The sequence below is a fragment of the Labeo rohita genome, chromosome 13 (genome assembly GCF_022985175.1).
Source record: "Labeo rohita strain BAU-BD-2019 chromosome 13, IGBB_LRoh.1.0, whole genome shotgun sequence".
NCBI lineage: Eukaryota > Metazoa > Chordata > Actinopteri > Cypriniformes > Cyprinidae > Labeo > Labeo rohita.
Window position 1 is genome coordinate 22083467 of NC_066881.1, and position 24661 is coordinate 22108127.

At 36.3% G+C, this 24661-nt stretch overlaps 2 protein-coding genes across 4 annotated transcripts in view; one reads left to right on the forward strand and one right to left on the reverse strand.

Annotated features, from left to right (window-relative positions):
- The window catches only part of rtn1a (reticulon 1a), a 33095-nt gene extending 31325 nt beyond the window's left edge, over positions 1 to 1770 (reverse strand). For both annotated transcript variants that reach the window (XM_051125628.1, XM_051125626.1), the window contains exon 1: positions 1312 to 1770. In XM_051125628.1, the coding sequence (XP_050981585.1) occupies positions 1312 to 1498 (187 nt within the window). In that variant the 5' untranslated portion in view covers positions 1499 to 1770. The remainder of the gene's footprint in view (positions 1 to 1311) is intronic.
- Positions 1771 to 3286: 1516 nt separating this feature from the next.
- On the forward strand, positions 3287 to 24371 carry lrrc9 (leucine rich repeat containing 9). Of its 2 annotated transcripts, none has more exons than XM_051126910.1 (34): positions 3287 to 4036; positions 4112 to 4213; positions 4490 to 4552; positions 4691 to 4909; positions 5086 to 5226; positions 5326 to 5389; positions 5518 to 5588; positions 7876 to 8058; positions 8137 to 8292; positions 8402 to 8565; positions 8642 to 8773; positions 8862 to 9041; positions 11415 to 11532; positions 11624 to 11759; positions 12222 to 12371; positions 12458 to 12582; positions 12693 to 12899; positions 12994 to 13113; positions 14305 to 14496; positions 15186 to 15311; positions 15393 to 15533; positions 15953 to 16130; positions 16273 to 16493; positions 16633 to 16755; positions 17906 to 18036; positions 18140 to 18248; positions 18366 to 18502; positions 18828 to 18961; positions 19751 to 19968; positions 21307 to 21375; positions 21594 to 21719; positions 21805 to 21937; positions 22012 to 22168; positions 23963 to 24371. In XM_051126910.1, the coding sequence occupies exons 3-34, from the start codon at positions 4496 to 4498 to the stop codon at positions 24009 to 24011; spliced, it is 4467 nt and encodes a 1488-aa protein (XP_050982867.1). In that variant the 5' UTR covers positions 3287 to 4036; positions 4112 to 4213; positions 4490 to 4495; the 3' UTR covers positions 24012 to 24371. The 2 variants fall into 2 exon arrangements, with proteins under 2 accessions (XP_050982867.1, XP_050982868.1); XM_051126911.1 differs by having other exon boundaries at positions 4118 to 4213.
- Positions 24372 to 24661: the final 290 nt, after the last annotated feature.

Below are 24661 nucleotides of genomic sequence, written 5' to 3' on the forward strand. Positions count from 1 at the left end.
TGTTCAAAAACTTTTGACTGGTAGTGTAGTGTCAAAACAGCTACTGCTTAAGGCAGTAACACAAACTTTTCCCAACATGCTTTTATAAATTTTGAGTGCAGGATACCTTTCTTCCACTTTGTTTTAATAATCACGCCATACTCAGCTGTAATATACTCTCTATTAATACACTTTAATCTATAAAACAGTTTATGGTGCACTCATTCATTTTTGTTTATGCATTAGCACAGGCCAATATGGTCATGTCTGACATGTAAGCAGCAATACTTTTGTTACAAATGCCTGTGAATGAGAAGTTCACACTCGGCCACAATTAATTCATTCAGTATGCAAATGTGTCCAGTAACAGGGGTTTACCAAGACAAAATGAGCACTATTTGGCTGGTCATGTGATCTCAACATGGTGGCCCCCCTGAGATGGTGCTCCATGTAAAATAGATTAGGCTACTGATGTTACTGAAGTCAGTGGATATCATTTTACTCATTTATTTCTTCATAGAACAACAAGTCAAACAACCAGATATAAATAACCAGATTATAGTTAGCTTACATTGAAATACTAACATTAAAGTGAATATCTTTTGTATTGAAGTTTATCGTACTACTATATATTGTTTTCTTATGATGTCATTCATATGTCTTTTTAAGTCTTCACTAACAGGTTAGGTTTGGGGTGGAGCTTTTCCTTACAAAGCACATTTTGCAAATTAATCTGCCACCACGTACAATATTTTCTTATTAGATTGGGTGGGTCTGGCTGTGAATTTGAAGGCTGTGCTGCTGTTGTCAATACTGTATGATCTGTCATATTGAGAAGTTTTAATAGTCTGGCTGTGCTACATGAAGAGGTTTATTAGAGGGGTGGACAATGCCCAATTATTGAGCCACAGCCTGTGATTTAGAGCAGTGAGACAGGCTGAGGAGAAAGAGGGCAGTGAGACAGGCTGAGCACAAAGACAAAGACATGATGATTACATTATTGTGGCTTTATAAACACACAACATCAACCTAAGAGTCCTGTCATCATGCTTGCTTAATTCTAAAAGCATTAGAGAGCAACATAACAATGTTTTGTTTGTTTTATTGTGTTTGATCATGTTGTTTGAACTACCACAGTTGCCTGGAGCGCACTGTGCGTCTGTGTATGCAGAGACATCCAGGCGCTGTCACACCCATGGCCTGGTCTGTCTCTCTTCGTCTCCAATTCATCATCATCATCAGCATTTGCTTCTTCCTTTCTTTTAATCGCCCGCACGGACGTCGCCGCTAAACAAACACACAACGCGTAATTATAAAAAGCCCCAAATTTACCTGTAGATGCAGTTTCCATGGCAACGCCGCTTCCTTCAAAGGGATGGAATTGTTGCTTGGGCGAGTGCAGATCGTCCCGCATCTCGTCGAAACGGGGCCCTGCGCTCCCAAACATCCCGTTCTTCTCCTCCTCCTCCTCGAACCATTTCCCATCCAAACCCGGCCCCTCGCTCGAATTGGCGGACATGCTTGCAGTAATCGCACGCAGAGAGTTTGTTCCGAGGCGAGAACGATTCTCGGTGAGATCGCAGAAGGAATTCAAAGATGTGACGCTTAATATGGCCGATCCTGACCGATGCTTCCCGTCTCGCAGCAGCGGAGCTAGTGGGCTTGATGTGTTTGGTTCAGTGTCTCGGAGCTGACGTCACTGTATCTGTGCGGCTCGCGGTTGGCACGGATTTAGGACGGAGAGCGACATTCCGGTTAGAGGACGGTCCGTGTGAACGCGCCTCCACAGCACGGGCGTGGCTCACGCTACCTCACAGTGCACATAATACGCACACGACATTGAAGCTTTTCTTTTTTAACAGACTTAGGCGCAAATGACAACAGTACATTCAGCGATGAATGAAACAGTGTGGCTTTTTCTGATTATTTCTGTCTGAAATGACTGAATTTGCAGGAGTTGTTCCCAGAAATAGTGTTTTTGATTATTTAGATTAGTTGATTAAATGATTTATTTAAATATTTTATATTTTAAATGAGCTGTTTGTTAATATTTATATTGTTTATTTAAGATAACGTTATTGTATTTTTGCAGAAATGGGATAAAATTGGTTAAATTTAGATATTTTCCCCCGTCAGAATTGTGATGATTAGTTTGTCTTTTATTTCTACATGCTCCTCCCTTACTTACCATTGGCTAGCATTGTTATGCTTTGTTCTGAGGGTGTGGGCTGAGAGAGTTTTCTGTCTTCTCTGTTTTAATTTCTTATTTAATTTAGGCTGGATATTACTATTATGATGCTGCATTATTATATGCAAATGTAATTTTTTCTTTTGCATAAAAAATGTGGAATGTGTAATTAGAAAGGATTTTGTTTTGTGAAATAAGGATTTTAAGATTTTTTTTGTTTGTCTGTTTTTCAAATGAAATATTTAAACTGGGAATACTAGAAGCGTCCATTTAAACCTTGTTCCAAAAATACACATTGCCCTGAAACACTTTCACATTTGATGTAATTTTACAGGCAAAGTTGGCTAAACCATGAATATACAGTTGAGGACAAAAGTTTACATCCCCATCTCGGAATTGCAAAATGTTAATTATTTTATAATACAAAATGCATGAAATAAGATATTTCACATAAAAGATTGTTTACAAGTGCCTTGTTTGTCCTTAACAGTTAAACTGCTTGCTGTTCTTCAGAAAAATACTTAAGGTCCCTCAAATTCTTTGGTTTTTCGAGCATTTTTGTGTATTTAAACCCTTTCTGACAATGACTGTGTGGTTTTGAGATCATTTTTTTCACACCGAGGACAACTGAGGGACTCATATGCAACTATTACAGAAGGTGCAAATGCTCATTGATGCTCCAGAAGGAAAAATCATGCATTAAGAGCCGGGGGGGTGAAAACTTTTTGAATTTGAAGATCAGGGCAAATTTAACTTATCTTATCTTTTGGGAAACATGTAACTATTTTCTGTAGCCTCTGAAGGGCAGTACTAAATGAAAAATATGATATTTAGGCAAAAAAAAAAAAAAAAGTACACATCTTCATTCTGTTCAAATTTTTCACCCCCCCGGCTCTTAATGCATGATTTTGCTTATAAAGCATCAGTGAGCGTTTAAACCTTCTGTAATAGTTGCACATGAGTCCCTCAGTTGTCCTCAGTGTGAAAAGATGCATCCCAAAATCATACAGTCATTGTTGGAAAGGGTTCAAATACACAAAAATGCTGGAAAACCAAAGAATTTGTGGGACCTGAAGGATTTTTCTGACGAACAGCAGGCAGTTTAACTCTTCAGGACAAACAAGGGACTCATGAACAACTATCACTAAATTCAACTATTATTTTCTCTTGTGGACTGTATGTAAACATCTTTTATGTGAAATATCTTATTCAGGTCTGTACTAAATAAACAATAGCATGCATTTTGTACAATCCCTCTTATTTTGGTCAAATAATTAACATATTGCAGACTCTGAAAGGGGGATGCAAATTTTTGACCTCAACTGCTAAAAGCTGCTAAAACAGCAGTGTTGATGGAAAAACAATGACTTTGATGTTTCCTCCTGGTTGTTCTTTTGAAGTTGACATTTTATTTTATTTACTTATTTACTTATTTTTGTTTAAGATGCTTTATATTGAGTCTTTGTATCTATTAGGTTTTCTGTTTTTATTTATCAAATTATGTATTTTTGGCCTTATTATTTTAGTAGAATATTTCTGTGTTTAGTATTCTGGTTGTGTATGTATTTTATTGCTTTGCATCAGCCTGAGCCACATATTGTTTCTTTAAACAATATTTCTGTTATATGTATCCCCTGTGAATGTTAAGTGTTAAAAAATGAATATATAAGAATAGGAATGCATGATCCGGTGTTTTAGCACCATCTGCTGGCGGACAACAACACGTTCCAACAGGACTTCCTTAGCACCGGCGAGCCACGCTTCCTTAGCAACGGCCTGATGTAAACATTGCAGTGAGTCAAATAAAAAGGAAAATCACTACAAGTGCGGCTCGATGCTGGAAGGCTGATATGTTTTTACTGTTGAAAGGTATGTTTACACTTAACGCGCATCATGCATCTGTTGAAGTTTATGGTGGAGAGAAGGTAAACTGATCTTTTGTAGTTGCAGTGGTTAAATCATGGAGTGTGAAGGAATTTGACTTGGTCACCTCACCTGCTGGGCTGTAGACTATTATATTCAGTCGGACATAGGCTACACAAACAGGTGAGGATTTCTTACTGCAACTGCAAAAACACATTTATACAATTAGTAAAAATGAGGAATGTGTGTTTTGTGAGATGAAGTTTATTAATATATGTAAAAGGTTTTTTTTGCAGTATTGTTATAGTTTCAGTATGCTTTTTTGTGCTGTTTAGTATTAACTAAGAAAGAAATGTAGGTTTTGTTTATTATAGCGTTTAGTAACTGCAGTTGTAATTTTTAGTATTTTTATATCGTTTGAATGTTCATAAGCCTTTGACAAAAGATAACTCTTTTAAGGAGATCATGACAGAGAATGAAAAGCAGAGGCTAACTGGAGATGAAGAAATTATAAAAGAGCTGGTGAGTTTTGTAGTTTTTTTTTCTTCCAGTTCAGCTAAATTAACTTAATGTGCAATTTGATCTTGCTGTGTGGTTTTCTAATCTAAGCCACATGTGCTGGTCTGTGCTGAAGTGTCTTTGGTTTGTTTATTTCCTCAGTGTGTGTCTAATGGACTCTGCCATGAGAAGGTGTGTCAGGAGGGGAGTGGTGAAATGGTTCTGGAGATGTTTTTCTCTGGGTTTCCACGCATGGTGGGTCTCTCTCTCTTCCCCAGACTGTCCAGTCTCACTATTGTAGGCCAGAGCATCAGCTCAATCCAGGGCCTGGAGTATTGCCCACTCCTGAAAGAATTATGGGTAGTAGAGTGCAAATTGAACGTAAGTTACTGAAACGGTTTGTAATGCTTTCAGTTTATTTTTCTGATAATGTTTCATGGATTGGATTTCAGTGTGATTACATTATGTTTTTTTGGCCTTTTCTGCAATTTTGCCAAGGTTGTTAATTTCAAATGCTTGTTTTCTTATAAAACTAGTTTACTTTTTGTGTGTTGTAGGAAATTTCTGGTCTACATAATTGTGTGCACCTGCAGAAGTTATTTCTGTATGACAACAACATCCAGCAGATCACAAATCTAGAGATGTTGGTCGACCTTCAAGTTCTGTGGCTTAATAAGAACCAGATCTCTGACATACAGGTAGCATATGTTTATGTCTGGATATACTGTATATGAAGTTTCAAGGTATATTAAACTGTATATGTGTTTATACCATTGTTTTACACCTTGTTTTTGCAGGGACTCAATTCACTTGTAAACCTTAAGGAGCTGAATCTTGCTGATAATGCTATTGAGTCACTTGGTACGTCCCCTGAAATAAACACATTTTTCTGTTTTAGCATTTGAAATTTGTACTATAATATTAGAATATACATAGACATTTAAAATCTGTTTCTTGATATTCTAAAATTTAATGTATTTTTTTCTAAGGTCATAGTCTGGATCCCAACATCAATCTCCAAGATCTAAACCTTTCAGGGAACAAAATCAGTTCCTTCAAGGTATGTTAAATATACCATTATTTGACCTGGTATTGGAATAACTGTATCATAGCAATTTATTTTCATGAATAAGCCATAAATAATCTTAAACTGAATTAAATGTAATCTACTTTTTTTAACACCTTACCTTAAAGGTACAGTCACATTTTTTTACAGTCACGTTCTTATGTAGTTACTTATTACAAAAATAAGTTTTTAAAAATAAACATACACTACCAGTCAAAAGTTTTTGAACAGTAAGATTTTTAATGTTTTTTTTACAGAAGTCTCTTTTGCTCACCAAGCCTGTAATTATTTGATTCAAAATACAGCAAAAGCAGTAATATTGTGAAACATTTTTACTATTTAAAATAGCTGTTTTCTAGTTGAATATATTTTAAAATGTAATTGATTCCTGTGATCAAAGCTAAATTTTCAGTATCATTACTCCAGTCTTTAGTGCCACATGATCCTTCAGAAATCATTCCAATATGCTGATTTGCTGTTCCAGAAACATGTTTTATTATAATTATTGGCAGTATTTAAAACAGCTGGGTAATTGTTTTTTTTTTCAGAATTCTTTGATGAATAGAAAGATCCAAAGATCAGCTTTTATCTGAAATTAAAAGCTTTTGTAACATTATATACTATACCATTCAAAAGCTTGGAATCAATATATAATTTTTTTAAATACTTTTATTTAGCAAGGATGCTTTAAATTGATCAGAAGTGATGACAAAGACAGTTATGATGTTACAAAATATTTCTATTTCAGATAAATACTGTTCTTCTGAACTTTCTATTCATTAAAGACACCTGGAAAATTCTACTCAGCTGTTTTCATCATAATAGTAATAAATGTTTTTGAGCAAATCAGTATATTAAAATGATTTCTGAAGGATCATGTGACTGGAAAATTTATGCTAAAAATTCAGCTTAGAAATCACAGAAATAAATTAAATGTTAAAATATATTCCAATAGAAAATAGTTATTTTAAATAGTAAAAATATTTCAAAATTTCACTGTTTTTGCTGTACTTTGGATAAAATAAATGCAGGCTTGGTGGGCAGAAGAGACTTCTTTAAAAAACATTATTTTATTGTTTATTGTACTGTTCAAAAACGTTTGACTGGTAGTGTAATTGCTTCAAAATTTGCAGTAAGTAATTTTGAGTAATTTAAGTTTTAGAGCAAAATGTCCAACTATCATCAATTTATATTCACCAAAGACATTCTACTAATAAACTGAAAACCTCATAATAAAAACCCATAGGTAAATGGCAAATTAGTCTAGACAATGGACTAATGGACCTAAAATTTCACTAATGTGTCTGCAACTTATGTATTAAACTTTGGAGCATAGCTACATTTTTGCTGCGCACATGGATGATGCCTAAAATCATGTTTTCTCTTATTAGATTGTTGATTGCCCTTTGTGTAGAGCCCATTTTGTTTGTTTGTTTGTGTCCAAGATTGCTGGGTAATAATTTCCTTCTGGCCTTCACACCGTTATTACTGCAGGCCTGTATCTACATGCCATTATTGCATCCTCCCTCTCCTGCTCACTATGGATCTGATTACTGTTATTTCTGTGCAAACTCTGTACTTTCTCAACTCTCCCAGAGAGACCTGATCATTTCAGGAATTGCGCGATTCAGGTTTTTGCTTTTTACTTCTTATCATTATCGTAATGTGGCATCTCTGCCCAAGCAGTTTTCATCTGTCTCTCCTTTACAAAAGGAAAAGAAATACTTTTTCAATAACATAGATAAATATTTTCATTTTCAAGTGGTGTGGAGCCTGAATGGGATGCACATCTCTAAATGGGAGTCTTTGTTATTTTGTGTGAGTCGAGTGATTGAAAGCTCCTCTGTCTCGCTTTGGGCATTCTCTGACGGCTCTTCACAGCTCTTTCTGTCGAACACACACGCACAAAATCATGACACAAGCCGATAGGTATTTGTATGGTGCTTTGTGCCGTTTACAGTGGGCTCATTGTTCAGGTGAACTGTTTTCAGGTTCATATGCAAGGCTCTTTTCTCTAATGGGAAACTAATGCACTTCCATTTAATGTTGCAGCAAAATGTTTCATTTGTGTAGGCAGAAGTTGTTTACTGATGTTGCAAAATTAACAAAATATCTATAACAAACAGCATTTATACCGTAAATGAATATATACCATACATATGGGCAATAGTAATAGTCATGCTTTACCACTAAATATCAATATAAATGAATGTAATATTCATAGTCCTGATCCCTCAAAGAAAAAACTGTATGTATCATACAGCCCTTGGTTTTCTTATAGGAACTGACCCATCTGGCTCGGCTGCCCCGACTAAGGCACCTGAGTCTGAAGGATCCTCAATCCGTTCCAAACCCGCTGTGTCTGCTCTATAATTACTACATACACGTCCTTTATCACATGCCACACCTGCAGCGTCTGGACACATATGATATATCCAGCAAACATCTCAAAGACACAGCAGAGGTGAGAGAATCTTTATTTCATGCATCTAAATGTATCTTTTGTGTTTGAGAATGATGAGAACGCATGGTTGTGCATCAGTCTACAGTGCTGAAGAAAATGATGTATTACACCATGCGGGTACGTTGTGCACAAAGACAGTTTGATGAGCTCAAAGCCAAGCTCAGGCAGCAGAGGAGAAACCAGATACAAATACCAGAGGAGAAAATACGAGTTCTAACACACATGCTCAGAAATGTGAGTATATACAGTATATTTTAGTATACAGCATATTTAGAGTATCTTAAAAAAACCTAAAAAAACTCTCTGGTTTGTACCCTAAAACCCATTTATTCTCTGTGAGCAGATGGAGTGTGAGCTGTCCCTTGTACAGTCTGCTGGTAAGAAGTCAGGAGAACCTGAAGACTTGACCTCTGACCTTCGTAATGACCACAGACATGAGCAGAAACTGCAGCACAAACTGGATGCTCTTAAAGACAGACTGACATTCTGGGAGCAGCGGCTGAAGGAGTGAGTGTGCATTTTTATATACAGTACATAAACTGCATTATTGTCAGGTCTCGCATATCTGATTTTTTTGTCTCAGGGTAGAAGCAGGTCATCAGCATGATGTGGCTTTGGCCTCAGATAGAAGGGATATGATGGTGCACTTTCTGCTGTTGGAGCTGGAAACCGTAGGGAACATTCGCTTTGAGGAGGGAAACACTGGCGAACCTTGGTACCACATTTATGCATGCAGGATCTGTTGTAGCAATAAACAACATGCAGAATTACTGATCTGTACTTTTCTCTGCTTCCTCTCTCAGGTTCACATCATGTTATGATCTCTTGCTGTCTCGTTTCTGTGCGTGGGATTATAAGCCTTACCACATCACTGGCATTAAGATCAATCGAATCATCCGTATCCATAACAGAGCCTTGCGGCAATGCTTCCAAGACAAAGTACACGCTCTGCTCTGCAGACAGGAACCTTCACCCTACTCACAGTGAGTCAGACACTTGTTGTGTCTCACAGAGCCAGACTTTTGTATATGCATATATATAGAAATACCCACTTAGATAGGAAGAGGCAGTCTTATTTACATGCAAAACATATGATCAGTTTCTTTTTGTTTTTTCTTTCTGTGCTCAAAGTTTACATACACCTTGCAGAATCTGCAAAATGTTAATTATTTTACCAAAATAAGAGGGATCATACAAAATGCATGTTATTTTTTATGTAGTACTGACCTGAATAAGATATTTCACATAAAAGATGTTTACATACAGTCCATAAGAGAAAATAATAGCTGAATTTATAAAAATGACCCTGTTCAAAAGTTAGTTATACTATAATTAAAACTAAAAAAAAGTTTAGTTATAGTTGTTCATGAGTCCCTTGTTTGTCCTGAACAGTTAAACTGCCTGTTAAACAGTTAAACAGTTAAACTGCCTCTTTTTCAGAAAAATCCTTCAGGTCCCACAAATTCTTTGGTTTTCCAGCATTTTTGTGTATTTGAACCCTTTCTGACAATGAATATATGATTTTGAGATCAGTTTTTTTTACACCGAGGACAACTGAGGGACTCATATGCAACTATTACAGAAGGTTCAAACGCTCACTGATGCTTCAGAAGGAAAAACCATGCATTAAGAGCCGGAGGGTGAAAACTTTTGAACAGAATGAAGATGTGTGCATTTTTCTTATTTTGCCTAAATATCATATTTTTGTCATTTAGTACTGCCCTTTAGAAGCTACAGAAGATACTTAGATGTTTCCCAGAAGACAAAATTATTCAAATTTACCTTAATCTTCAAATTCAAAGTTTACACCCCTGGCTCTTAATGCATCATGCTTCCTTCTGAAGCATTTTATTTTATAAATTCAACTATTATTTTCTCTTGTGGACTAAACACTACCGTTCAAAAGTTTGGGGTCAGTAAGACTTGTAATAGTCTTTAAAGAAGTCTCTTATGCTCATCAAGGCTGCATTTATTTGATTAAAAATATAGAAAAAAACAGTAATATTGCAAAATGTTTTTACAATATAAAATAATGTTTTTTATTTTAACATACTTTAAAATAGAATTTATTCCTGTGATGAAAAGCTGAATTTTTATCAGCTGTTACTCCAGTCTTAAGTGTCACATGATCCTTCAGAAATCATTCTAATATGCAGATTTATTTTTAGAATGATCAATGTTGGATAATATCAACAGTTGTGCTGCCAAATATTTTTTGGAACCTGTGATTTTTTTAGGATTCTTTCATGAATAACAAGTTTAAAAAGTACAGTGTTTATTCAAAATATAAATATTTTATAACAATGTAAATTATTTATTACTAACTTTTAATAAACTTTTAATTATTAACTTAATACATCCTTGGTGAATAAAAGTATTAATTTCTTTAAAAAAAAAAAACAATAAAAATGTACTGACCCCAAACTTTTGAACAGTAGTGTATGTAAATGTCCTTTATCTTATTCAGGTCAGTAAAAATAACATACATTTTGTATGATCCCTCTTATTTTGGTAAAATAATTAACATCTTGCAGATTCTGCAAGGTGTATGTAAATGTTTGAGTCAAAATATCTCTAAATCAATATACTGGTCGATCTCTTTGACCTCAACTGTAAATCTGATAGTGATACCAGGAAAACAGACCGCACAGATTATAAATAAGGATTGATGAATACGGATTATTGTAAACAGGATTATGTTTTCATGCAGACTGATACTCTATAGACTCCCAGAAGTTATAATCTATAAAATCTCACTCCCCGAATTTATGATCTATAAACTATGACTCCCAGAAATGTCAGCCAGCCACATCAGATTAGAGATTGCAACATGCTTTTTTAATGGAATATACATAAGTACACATAGAACACTTTGAGGCCTCAAGGTGCATTTTTAAAAGTTGAATTTTTTTAACATAAACTCTGTGTTTTTAGAATGCCATGTCATGCACAAGAACACAGGAACAATGGTCAAACACGTCAGTCTAGCATGTGTTTACATAGAAAAACAATGGAAAAGTAGCACAGTAACACATCCCCAGTTCCCATGTACTCCCTAATATTCAGGATGAAAAATACTGTAATATAATATAATATAATATAGTGATCTTAGTATCAGGTTCATTACATGCCGTTTATAGCTGGATAGTCAAAACCTTTTCAACAAGAAACAGAATGCCTTATTCAAAAGTCGCCATTTGATAGTCATGCTTTTATATGCATGAATCAATAATCCATATTAATAGTTCATATCAACTTTTAAGATCATGAGATATGATTCTGCCAGCATAGTGTCTGTGGAAGGGAGTGCCTGTATCTACAGTAATACCATTTGTGTGCGTATGTGTGTATGACAGGAACTATAAACGCTGCATGGAGTATCTGTTCTATGTGCCCGATCCAGAACATTCCTGTGAAAGTGATGAGATACTACAAATCCTAGAAAATGGTTTTAAAACTGCTGATGCATATAAGGTACACAACCCATCAAAGCCTGGTTATGAGTTTCTGTTGTTTTTAAATGGACCCATCATCTTGAACATAGATGTGTGTTTGTTTCATTCAGGCATTAGGCAGAGAGAGAGCCGTCCCCCTCTCTAACAGCGTGAGTCTGTCTGATCGACTGCGAATGACATTTATCCAGAAGAAGAGTTGCTCGACATCAGGAAGTAGCCCTGAAGATCCTCTTCCCTTCAGACATGGTCTGGATTCACTTAGAACCTTTAAATTAGATTAATTTGAAAGTGTTGTCTGTCATTTCTGCACTAGTACTGGCACCAAATAATAATACAAATTTAAAAGTCTGGGGTCAGTAAGATTTAAAAAATAAAATGTAAAAGATTTTATGCTCAAAATACAGTATGATCAAACCCCCAGTAAAAACAGTAATATATTGAAATATTATTACAATTTAAAACAGTCTTCTATTATAAAATGTTTTGAAATGTAATTTATTCCTGTGATGGCAAAGCTGAAGTGTCACATGATCCTTCAGAATCATTTACTTGAAACAGATATCCTGTGTAACATAAATAAGTTTAATGTGTCCATGATTAATTAAAAAAATGCTGCCCCCAACTGAGCTGTAGCGTGCATACATTATAAATATATTAGTCACTGATGTTTAAAAGTGTTTGCTTTCATGCATTTGTGTATGTTTGTAGGTCAGTTGATCATTTCTAAAGTGTTCCTGGGCCGCAGTGCTGCAGCAAAGGAGGGTCTCCCAATAGACTGTGATCATTACCCAAAAGCAAACTCTGTCTACCTCAGTACCTGCTCTAAAGAGCAAGAGCACACAGCACAAACAGCCCCTGGTGAGTTGGAGTATGTAACCCATTAGAGAAATATGTTTTCAGGGCAGTGGTGATCATGTGTGTGTATGTGTATTTTTGTTCATCAGACACACTGTGTCCCTCCAGCCTGCTGGACAGCTGTGACTGTAGACAGCGGCAGAAGCTGTGGTACATGTTTGACCATGAAATGGTGCTTCCAGAGTATCTTGTGGACTTTGAGTATGTAACACAGGTATATGTTTGTAACTGTATACACTCACGTTTACACCATTCTGTTAATCTCATATCAGAAAATAGTAATGAGTAATCAAACCATCTTTATCTTATGGTATTTTTCTCTAGGACACATCCCAGCCAGACTCTCCAGACTCCCCGTCCAGTTCTCATGCATCCCCTGCTGATGCCCCATCTGTGTCCCGTGCTGAGCTGGACCTGGATGAGGACGCATTAAATCTGGAACCCATCCTAAAGCCTCACCCCAAGCTGCTCAGTCTAGATGAGAAGTCTATACTGGCAGTGGCCAGAGCAAATGTCCTCAGTCAGATCACAGTGAGACTTACAACACACAAACCTGTATATCTGTAGTATATAGGTCATTTAGTGAGACTGTGATCATTTTATTGACTTATTTCCTGTCATACAGGTGCTAAATCTACATGGCAACAGTCTGAATAAACTGCCTGAGATCTCTCGACTCACAGCTTTAAAGCAACTGGCCCTCAGCTTCAATGAGTTCACTCATCTGGACGATGTTTCACACATGGTGATGAGATCATACTATTCATTCATAACCTTTATCTAAACATGACAGTATCACTAACTTAATATTTTACAAGATGTAATACAAGTCTCAGGTGTCCCCAGAATGTGTCTGTGAAGTTCCAGCTCAAAATACCCCACAGATTATTTATTATATCATTTTGAAAATGCCTATTTTGAGTGGAAGCTGAAACAATCTGTTTTCGTGCATGGCTCTTTAAATGCAAATGAGTTGCTGCTCCCCGCCCCCTTTTCCAGAAAAGGGCTGTGCCTTTACAGCACCCAACTCAGAAACAAAAACATCTGTTTGGTTTAGATTATCATGTCTGTCACACTCAACTCATATGTTTTAAACCATATTAGTTTTACGTTTTCTGAATGCACACATCCAAAATATGTGCACAGAAGGCGGCTGTTACTTGGCATGTGAGTACTAAACTACGTTATCTTACATGTCTTATTGCACTTAAACTGTCGAATACACAAAAGTTTATGTTAAAAACACACATAAGTTACAAAAACACTTATGTCTCATTTATATTAAATCTGTGTGGCAACAGTGTAATATACAGTGAATAAATCATAAATCCACTGCTGTCTTGTCTCCTCTGAGAATGGGACTCGAAATGGTGTTCTGTGCTCATCTGTGCAGCCAAACACAGGACAGTTAGCATGCTTTGCTCAAACTTTTGCCATGGCATTAGAACTGGTACACCGTTGTCACTTGCGAAAACAGAATGGCGCCGTAATGGGTGTAAATGTGCAGATTAAGGGGCAGTAATATTATAATCACGTCATGGGGGAATGAAATGTGGCATGCTTGTTTTTTTCACATGCTTGCAGAGAAAGTCTTGCCAAAAAAAATAACTGGGTTCTTTTTCCCATTTTCTGGGTTGGTAGATGTACCAGGGACCCGATTATAACACTTAAACATGAAACAAGTCAGATTTTCATAATATGTCACCTTTAAAGGCAGAATGACAAAATTGTCAATAGTCAAACTCACCCTATATATTCTTTTAGTACACTTTTTTTGGTCTTCATTCGCTCTAAAAATGAATTTTTAGTTGATGTCACAAATAAATTTTAATCATATAATCAGTTAAATAAAGTCCTGTCATTGAATATGAAGTTAGGACTTTCTGTGACTGTCTTTGTCTCTTATTGTCCCTCTGTCTTTCTTGCAATCCTTTAGCCAAACCTGGAGTATCTGGATGTTAGTTTTAACCATATTTCCTCTCTGGAGGGTTTGCGTGGACTTGGTCGACTGATAGAACTGGATCTTCGCTGGAATCAATTGACCCGAATCAGGGATGACATGAACATTTTGCGTAAACACACACCGGCCCTGCTCCGACTGGATACACGGCACAATCCTTGGCACAGGGTACAAATCACCTTACATGATTGAGCTTCATATTAGATAGTATAAAACATAAAGTATCATGACCGAATGATGACTGAAAAAGGCATATGTGACCCTGGATCACAAAATCAATCATAAGTAGTGCGGATATATTTGTATGGGTCAAAATTACAGATTTTTCTTTTATTCCAAAAATCATTAGGATATTAAGTAAAGATCGTGTTCCAAGAAGATATTTTGGACATTTCCTACCATAAATATATCAAAACTTAATTTTTGATTATCAATACGTATTGCTAAGAACTTCATTTGGTCAACTTTAAAGGTGTCTCAATATTTTGATTTTTTTGCACCCTCAGATTCCAGATTTTCAAATAGTGGTATCTAAGCCACATATTGTCCTATCCTAACAAACCATATATCAGTGGAAAGCTTATTTATTCAGCTGTATAAATCTCATTTTAAAAAAATTGCCCCTTATGACTGGTTCTCTAGTCCAATGTCACATATCAGTTCAAAAGTTTGGAGTCAGTGAGATTTAAAAAATAATCATTTAATATTTTTTATTCAGCAAGGATGTTAATTCTTTTCAAGTGACAGTAAGGACAATTTAAAAAAAAGCTGTTCTTTTGAACTGTCTATTCATCAAATAAATGTTTCATGGTTTCTACACAAATATTAAGCAGCACAACCTGTTTACTGTGTTGCAGAACGAATGTGTGCGTATGGTGGTTCTTGGTCGGCTGAAGACTCTCACTCATTTGGATGATGTTTTAGTGATGGAGGAGGAAGCGGCTGCTGCTGTTCAAGTGGCTGCTCGATCTAGAATCAACCAGGTATAAATATTACAGTATACTCAATGTTAACATTTGTGTCCACATTTGACCTGGCACGTGTGTGTGTGTGATTGTGTGCAGGCATCTCTGATGATCCACTCTCGGACTGACAGTGAACGTCCCCGCAGTCTGAGCTTGCTCTCTTCTGCTCACCTGCTCACACAGATCAGCCCATCTCCATGGAAACACTCGCAAGAGCTTGAGTCAGGCTGGACCACCAAAGTATGACATATAAACTCACATTCTCTCACACATGCACACACTTGAAAGGGTTAATTCACTCACGCTTAATGTCATTTCTTTGTTTGTTCTGTGAAACACAAAGAAGATAGATTGTAGAATATTCAAACTGCCCTTTATTATAATGGGATTTGAGACTTTTACGTTGTTTTTTATGGCCATTTTTGGAGCTCAACAGCTCATTGATTTCCATTATGTGGAAGAGCACTATAGACATTCTGGAATGTATCTTCCTTTGTGTTTAGCAGAAGAAATAAAGTCATACACATTAAGGGAGTAAAAACTGTGTTTCCATCCAAAGTTGCAAATAGGTGGACGGAAACACAGGTAATAATGACATAATATAATTTCTTGGTAGACCCATATCTTTAACTGATTTGTCCTTTGTCCTGCTGGGTCAGATCACAGCACTGAATCTTGATGGTCTGCGATTGACCCGTCTCAGTAATCTGGACCGACTGGTAAATCTACGCTGGGCTTCATTTGACAATAACGAATTAACCCGTATTGAGGGTCTGGAGCACTGCCCCCTACTGGAGGAACTTTCCCTTAATAACAACAGTATCAGCAGACTGGAAGGTAGTGCTCTGTCTCTCCCTCTCTCACTCTTTTTTCCATCTTTACTGTATGAGTTTAATATAAAACCAGTGACAAACCTTTATTAGTTCATTATTACTTTTTCTGTGTTCACTGCTGCTCTTGTATGTTTGTTGTATGGCAGGTTTGTGTGCGATGCATCGTCTGACTCGTCTGAGCATTAACAGCAACCACCTACAGTATTTAGATGGTGATATTTTGGACCAGCTACCTAACCTTCACTTCCTGTCTGTCGAGAACAACATCATCTCCTCTCTGCATGGGCTTCAAAGGTCACGGTCGTTATTCGAGCTCTACGTCGGCAATAATGACATCAGCACCACCCGAGACATATACCACTTAAAGGTCAGGAGACTTGATAGATTTGAATAATAATTTTGTGCAATTAATGATTTTTTTAAAGCATGAATTTTTTAGCATATGGTCATGAGAATACATGTTAAAGTGAATGAAGTGTGGTGGTGATGCAGTGTTTTACTCTCAGGCACTTTCAAGTTTAATTATTCTGGATCTGTACGGGAATCCCCTAGTAAACAAACTAGAGAACTACAGGATCTACATGGTTTTCCATCTGCCTTCTCTCAAAGCACTGGATGGAGTAGCAGTGGTAAATATAACTGATGCTTCTGTATGTATAGTGTTTGTTTTCATATGTACACTACCTTTCAAAGAAAATTTTTAAAAAAGTAGTACATTTATTTGGCAAAGATGCATTAAATTATTCAAAAGTTACAATAAAGACATTTATGATACAATCATGTGAACTTTCTATTTATCAAAGAATCCTGAAAAGAGTCACCACAGTTTCCAAAAAACAATTCTCAGCATTGTTAATAATAAAAAAAAAAATTTTTGAGCACCAGATCAACATATGTGACCCAGGATCACAAAACCAGTCATAAGGGTCAATTTTTTTAAATTTGATTTTTTTTGAAGATTAGTAAGAAAGCTGAATAAATAAGCTTTCCATTGATGTATGGTTTGTTAGGACAATATTTGGCTGAGATACAACTATTTGAAAATCTGGAAAATCTAAATATTGAGAAAATCGCCTTTAAAGTTGTCCAAACTAAGTCCAAATTAAGCATATTATTAATCAAAAATTAAATTTTGATATATTTACGGTTGGAAATTTTCAAAATATCTTCATGGAACATGATCATCATCATTTTGACCCATACAATGTATTTTTTTGGCTATTGCTACAAACATACCTGTGCTACTTAAGACTGGTTTTGTGGTCCAGGGTCACATATTAGAATGATTTCTGAAGGATCATGTGACACTGGAGTAATGGCTACTGAAAATTCAGCTTTGTCATTACAGAAATAACATTTTAAAATAAATTGAAATACAAAACATATTAAATTGTAACATTTCACAGTATTGTTCTACAGTATTTTTTATTAAATAAGTCAAGCAGAAGTCAAAAGCATTTAAAACGTTTACCAACCCCTAACTTTTAAAGATAGTGTATGTATACTTTAACATCTTTTAAATAAACAGTTCACCCAAAAAATGAACATTTTGTCATCTTTAACTCACGCACATGTCATTTCAAACCCATATCATTTTCTTTCTTCTGTTGAACACAAAATGAGACATTTTGCAGAATGTCTAAGCTGCTCTTTTCCATATAATGAAAGTGAAAAGGAATGCAGGCTTTCATCAGGCTGACTGTTGTCAAAATTAAATTTTGGGTAACCCGTTTAGCTGATTTAACATTTAAAAAGTGCAAACATGTCTGTGCTGTGTAGGAAACGTGTGAATCAGAAACTGCTAAAGATGTTTTTGGAGGGCGGCTTAATGCAGATATGGTGGCTGAGAAGCTGGGCCATACCAACTACAGAGACCTGTCAGAACTCAACCTGCAGTCCAGCTCAGTCAGGTTCACATTAACTCTCACAACAATCCTACAGTCAGAATTAAACCAACAAAACAGAATTGGATTGCTTCATGCTTTATGATTTCTGTTTTCCTGTGTGTTTTAGGATGGTGGATCTCACTCCTGCTGATTTGTTCAGTAATTTACGCAGTATTAATCTAGAACGCAACAACCTCACTTCATTCAGTGGTCTCATCTTCCTGCCCAACCTTAAAGTATGTATGAGTTTAGGACAGAATGTATATACAATATGTATACTAACATCATATACTAATATCCACTGTGTGTGTACATATATATGTATGTTTTTGTTTGTGCATGTGCTCTCACAGGTGTTGTCTCTGAACTACAACCATATTGAGTCGATTCTACCACGTCAAAAAGTTCAAAGTCACATGAGCAACAAGCAGGTTCTCTATCATAAAGTCAGTTCCAGTGGATATGGGCAGCAGAACAGCAGGCCCAGCAGGTACACACACACACACACACACAACATCACTCTGTCATAGTCTTTTGGGGTGATATACTGTAGTTTCTTGTCTAACCACTAGGGAGCATCACAATTACATAAAAATAAGACAGACAGTGAATATGTTTCTAACCAGAGAAGAATCACAGTTTCATAGGCTGCAAAGTTTTGGGAGTAAAAGCCATGTTCATTAACAAATTGTATGTGCTGCATACTGTATTAATGCAGTAAACTATACTTTTATGGATGACACAAACCTCTACATTTGTTTTTTTTCTCACTTTCTTTCAAAATGTTCTTCTCTCTTCCTTTGCTTTATTTGTAGGGAGGGATTAACTGATAATCTGGAGCCTCTGATGTCCAGTTTGGAGGTTTTGCATTTAGGTTATAATGGTATATCCAACCTGATCAATCTACAGATCAGTCGACTGACTAACCTCAAAGCGCTGTTCTTACAAGGTATGTACATCCTCTTTTGTACAGCTGTTCATCACTGTCTGCAAACATATCTTCACTAAAATATACAGAAAAAAAATATATTTTAAATGAATGCTTTTGAATTTTGTATGCATTAAAGAATCCTGAAAAACAGGATTTTCTCAAAAATATTAAGCAGCACAACTTTTTTCAACATTGATAATCAGTGTTAAATGCATTACTTTTAAAAGTAACTTTTAAATGCATTACTTTTGCTTTACTTTTTAAATCTGAGCAGGGCTTGCTCGCTTGTTTTTAATATAAAAAGTTTCATTTTTGTCAAATGTAAAAACCCTTTCACACCAAAAGCCTCAGGCTGAAGGAAAAGTTAACTGATGTCTGTACAGTAGAATGCAGAAGAAGGAAGTTCAACACTCTTCAGCAATAAAAAAAGAACAAATGTTAGTTTATCTTGAGTAATTTTTGCTTATTTGTACAGCTGAATTGGGTCATCGAACTGACACTGGTTAATAAAATGGGATTAAATACATAATGGAATCATTTCAGAATGATTATGTGACACTGAAGACTGTAATAATAATGGCTAATAATGGCTGCTGAAATATAATTTTTGCCATCACAGGAATAAATTATATTTTCAAATATAATAAAATTTAAAAAACACTTATTTTAAATTAAAATAATATTTCCCAATATTGCTATTTTTGATCAAATAAATGCAGCCTCTGTGAAAATATGCATTAAACGAACAATAGTGTATATATATTCTTTAATATGATCTTCTCTAAGTGTCTTACTTTTTTCATTAAGGGAATGATATCAGTCAGGTAGATGGATTGGATGGTTTGCGCAGACTGCGTGAGTTGGTTCTGGATCGAAATCGAATTAAATCTTTGAGTGAGAACTCATTCTGTGGACAAGGAGTTCTGCTGGATTTGCACCTTGCAGAGAATCGCATCCGTGAACTAAACCACCTTCAGCCTCTCACTGAACTTCGGAGACTGTTCTTAGACATGAACAAAATACAGGTACACAATAACACCTAGACAAAATACACAACAACCTACCTAAAATACAGGTACGTCCATGACTGTAAAGCTCCACATAGGACAAAAACTGTAACTTTTCCAAGCTTCATGTGAGAAACAAGCTATGTTATCCACCTTATTTTTTCGTAAGAGTGTACATTTTGTACATTTTATAGGTCCGGCATCTGGTCTCATCTGCGTCCAGCTATTTTTAGCTGTACAAAACAGATCATTTTGATGCTTGATATTATTTTATTGTTTTATCTTAATTATGAACACACTGGTTTGTTTGACAAACAGTTTTATAGTTTACTGCACGTTGTTATTCTTCTCATTATTTCCCTATAGCGGCTAATGAACCAGAAGTCTCGCCCATAGGCTTACTTTGCATTTAAGAATAAGTTTGATATTTTTAATTTAACATTTGGTATTTGAGTCATGGCATATTTCTATAAGAAATACAAAGAAGTAGTTTGGTTCACATTCATCGGTTAGACAGGCAGGTCTGTCAGATATAGTTAATCTTATGATAGGTATAATTTACCATATTAACAGGATATATTTAAGTGATGTAGGTCAGGGTTACATTATTTAATTAGCGACATATATAGTATCCACCAAGAAACTTAGGAACAGTGTTACTCTCAACCCCACTGAGAGAGTGTGTGTAAGTTTGAGTGCTTGAGGCTTGCTTTTATTATTCAGCTCTCCATTCTGATCTATCTGTATGTGTGTAGCTGCAGTTTTACTGTAATTACTAAATTACAGTAATTCAGTCACTTAGTGTGTTTGTATTAGTGTTGTTAGGCCCTGTGAGAGCTCTGCCTTTTGCCTGCCCCTGAATATAGAGTAATTACAGACAGCCATTACTGCACCAGCACTGCAGCCCAAGGGGACAATTAAGCAGTATTTACATTGATTGAAGGTCAGAGGTGTGTGTGTGTACGTTTGTGTGTGTGTGTGTTCTTGAGACTGATCTTTTTGATTCACCTCCTCATTCCTTTATCTCTGTGGAAATCATGACATGTTAACAAAAACCTTTAATCTGATGTGTCTTGTGTCCTGCCCACTTCCCAATCCTAATTATTTTCACATTGTTTATTCCTCTCTTCATATGCCTATTTTTATTTAAAATATTTTAATACAGTAGACATAGGAGTTAACATGACAAAAATAAGAACGGTTAAAATATTTGAGATGAAGATACTGATATACTACACTACTATAGTCTGCTATTTTTTATACAAACTAATTCATGGGTGGAGGACAAATAAGGAAGCCTAAAGATGTGGTTATATGCGTATTTGTGATCTAATGTGTCTTTTGTTTGCGATACAGGACATTTCAGAGCTGGAGAAACTGGAGGTGCTTCCTTCCCTCATAGAACTGTCTGTAGTGGGCAACCCAGTGAGTCACAAACACACACACAATTCTCTAGATGAAGAGACTTCAAACTGAGCTTTTGGTTGAACTCCAAACTAACCATGATTACAGACAAATCCTTACACACACAATCAGTCTCTGGTTCTGAATAAATACAGTATGTTCTGTCCTCTTTACTTTACTGAATATCCCTTTAATCAGACATATTCTGCACTATGATATACAAAGTGTGTGTGTTGCAGGTGGCACGGCGATCACTGCACAGGCCGGCGGTTGTACTGCATCTGTCTACACTGCAAGTTCTAGATGGCATGACAGTCACCTTGGAGGAAAGAACCCGAGCAGAGCTTTTAAATAACGAAGCACAGGTATCTCACACTTGCTGTCTAGATTTAATGAAGGGATTAGATACAATTTATACTGCAGAGATGATAACTTTGTGCATGTGTGTAGAGTTCTAGTTCAGGTGGTGAAATTACTTTACCCGGTTTGGTACCATTGGTGACCCGACCGGCTCCTTTAAGAGGTGCAGGAACACACACACTCGTACCTGATCAGCAAGATGACACACATGATGTCAGCAGATGTACGTATACATACATGTAAAACAATGTTAAACACAAACACACACCATGAACACATTTGTGTGTGTGTTTTTAGATAAGAAGCAGAAGGCAGTTGTCTCTCTCTTGCGTGGAGTTCAGAGTGATTTCAACTTCAGGCAGGTCAGAGGATCTTCCAACCACTACATGACAGCGCTGCAGCAGACTGGATATAGAGTTCTCTCCACTTTCTCTAACACAGATCCAGAGACCAGGTCTGTACACACACACACACACACACATATACAGTATAGGTCTTTATGTGATGTTGAAGGATAAGAGGGTGTTTTTACCCTCGTGTTATGTTTTTGTCATTTGACCTGGAGGGGATTTTCTTTTCCTGAAAATTCTAGTTAAAGGGGTCATGAACTTTGAAATCAAAAATCCCTTGATCGTTTTGCATATAAGAGATCGATCTGTATTATAAAACATCTTATTGGGGATAATATACATAATATACAGATACAGCTCAATAAATTAGAATGTCGTGGAAAAGTTCATTTATTTCAGTAATTCAACTCAAGTTGTGAAACTTGTGTATTAAATAAATTCAGTGCACACAGACTAAAGTAGTTTAAGTCTTTGGTTCTTTTAATTGTCATGATTTTGGCTCACATTTAACAAAAACCCACCAATTCACTATCTCAACAAATTAGAATACTTCATAAGACCAATAAAAAAAACATTTTTAGTGAATTGTTGGCCTTCTGGAAAGTATGTTCATTTACTGTACATGTACTCAATACTTGATAGGGGCTCCTTTTGCTTTAATTACTGCCTCAATTCGGCGTGACATGAAGGTGATCAGTCTGTGGCACTGCTGAGGTGGTATGGAAGCCCAGGTTTCTTTGACAGTGGCCTTCAGCTTATCTGCATTTTTTGGTCTCTTGTTTCTCATTTTCCACTTGACAATACCCCATAGATTCTCTATGGGGTTCAGGTCTGGTGAGTTTGCTGGCCAGTCAAGCACACCAACACCATGGTCATTTAACCAGCTTTTGGTGCTGGTTAAGGTGCCAAATCCTGCTGGAAAATGAAATCAGCATCTTTACAAAGCTGGTCAGCAGAAGGAAGCATGAAGTGCTCTAAAATTTCTTGGTAAACGGGTGCAGTGACGTTAGTTTTCAAAAAACAGAGTGGACCAACACCAGCAGATGACATTGCACCCCAAATCATCACAGACTGTGGAAACTTAACACTGGACTTCAAGCAACTTGGGCTATGAGCTTCCACCCTTCCTCCAGACTCTAGGACATTGGTTTCCAAATGAAATCCAAAACTTGCTCTCATCTGAAAAGAGGACTTTGGGCCACTGGGCAACAGTCCATTTCTTCTTCTCCTTAGCCCAGGTAAGACACCTCTGATGTTGTCGGTGGTTCAGGAGTGGCTTAACAAGAGGAATACGACAACTGTAGCCAAATTCCTTGACACGTCTGTGTGTGGTGGCTCTTGATGCCTTGACCCCAGCCTCAGTCCATTCTTTGTGAAGTTCACCCAAATTCTTGAATCAATTTTGCTTGACAAGCCTCTCAAGACTGCGGTTCTCTCAGTTGGTTGTGCATCTTTTTCTTCCACACTTTTTCCTTCCACTCAACTTTCTGTTAACATGCTTGGATACAGCACTCTGTGAACAGCCAGCTTCTTTGGCAATGAATGTTTGTGGCTTACCCTCCTTGTGAAGGGTGCCAATTTGTATTGGTCTTATGAAGTATTCTACTTGAGATAGTGAATTGGTGGGGTTTTGTTGAATGTGAGCCAAAATCATCACAATTAAAAGAACCAAAGACTTAAACTACTTTAGTCTGTGTGCATTGAATTTAATACACAAGTTAAACAATTTGAGTTGAATTACTGAAATAAATGAACTTTTCCATGACATTCTAATTTATTGAGCTGCACCTGTACAATTTTTCGATTTACAAGCAATTTGTATATGTTTGGTCATTTTTGACTGGAAACACCATGGATTTTAAGCCCAGCACAAAATGTAATCTTGATATTCTCCACAGGTACCAGTGTCACAGTGGACCCAGACCTCCTCCTCCTCCTCCTCTGTAACGCAAACTCATATGCTGCGTCTCATTTTGGAGTCTGCATATATCATCGGAGCAGTCTCATTTAAAAAAAGTAACAGTTAAATTGCAAAGTAAAAAAGAAATTTTACACATGGAAAAACATTAAATTTTATAATGATTACTTTTCTTAATAAAAACATTCTTGATGACATATGCAGCCTTCAGATCCGACCTTTGGAGGACGCAGCCTCTGAAATGAGACGCAGTCATAGACACACTATGTGTGTCATGTACTGTATTTCAGCTTTGGTTTTGTGTGTTGTTGTTCGTCTATGGATCCTAAATAGGACTTAAATTGACAATTTGTGTATTTATTTGGAATTGTGTCAATATCAAAGATATAAAATTTATATTTTATATTCAAGTCTCTGAGTGGTGTCCTTTATCTTAAGTCTTCGTCCATATAACATTGTCACTCTCCATGAGGTTTGGTTTTATTAAAAAATGTATTTGATATAAAAGTTCATATAAAACATTTGTCAAAAACATTCTTCCAAAATCTCAGAGGCTTGTCAACTGAGGGGATCCCAGAGGTCTGGTTTGGTTTATAACTGATTATTAGCCTTATTGTAACTGGTTGGAACTCAGTAGCACACATAAAATATTACACTACAAAAAAATTTAATTGTAATA

Excerpts from the sequence above, each read along its gene's own strand:
- lrrc9 (XM_051126910.1), top strand. The coding sequence starts at position 4,496 with ATGACAGAGAATGAAAAGCAGAGGCTAACTGGAGATGAAGAAATTATA. Across the intron at positions 11,760-12,221 it reads TCCTCTTCCCTTCAGACATG|GTCAGTTGATCATTTCTAAA; the intron begins GTCTGGATTCAC and ends GTATGTTTGTAG. Across the intron at positions 21,720-21,804 it reads TTTTAAATAACGAAGCACAG|AGTTCTAGTTCAGGTGGTGA; the intron begins GTATCTCACACT and ends GCATGTGTGTAG.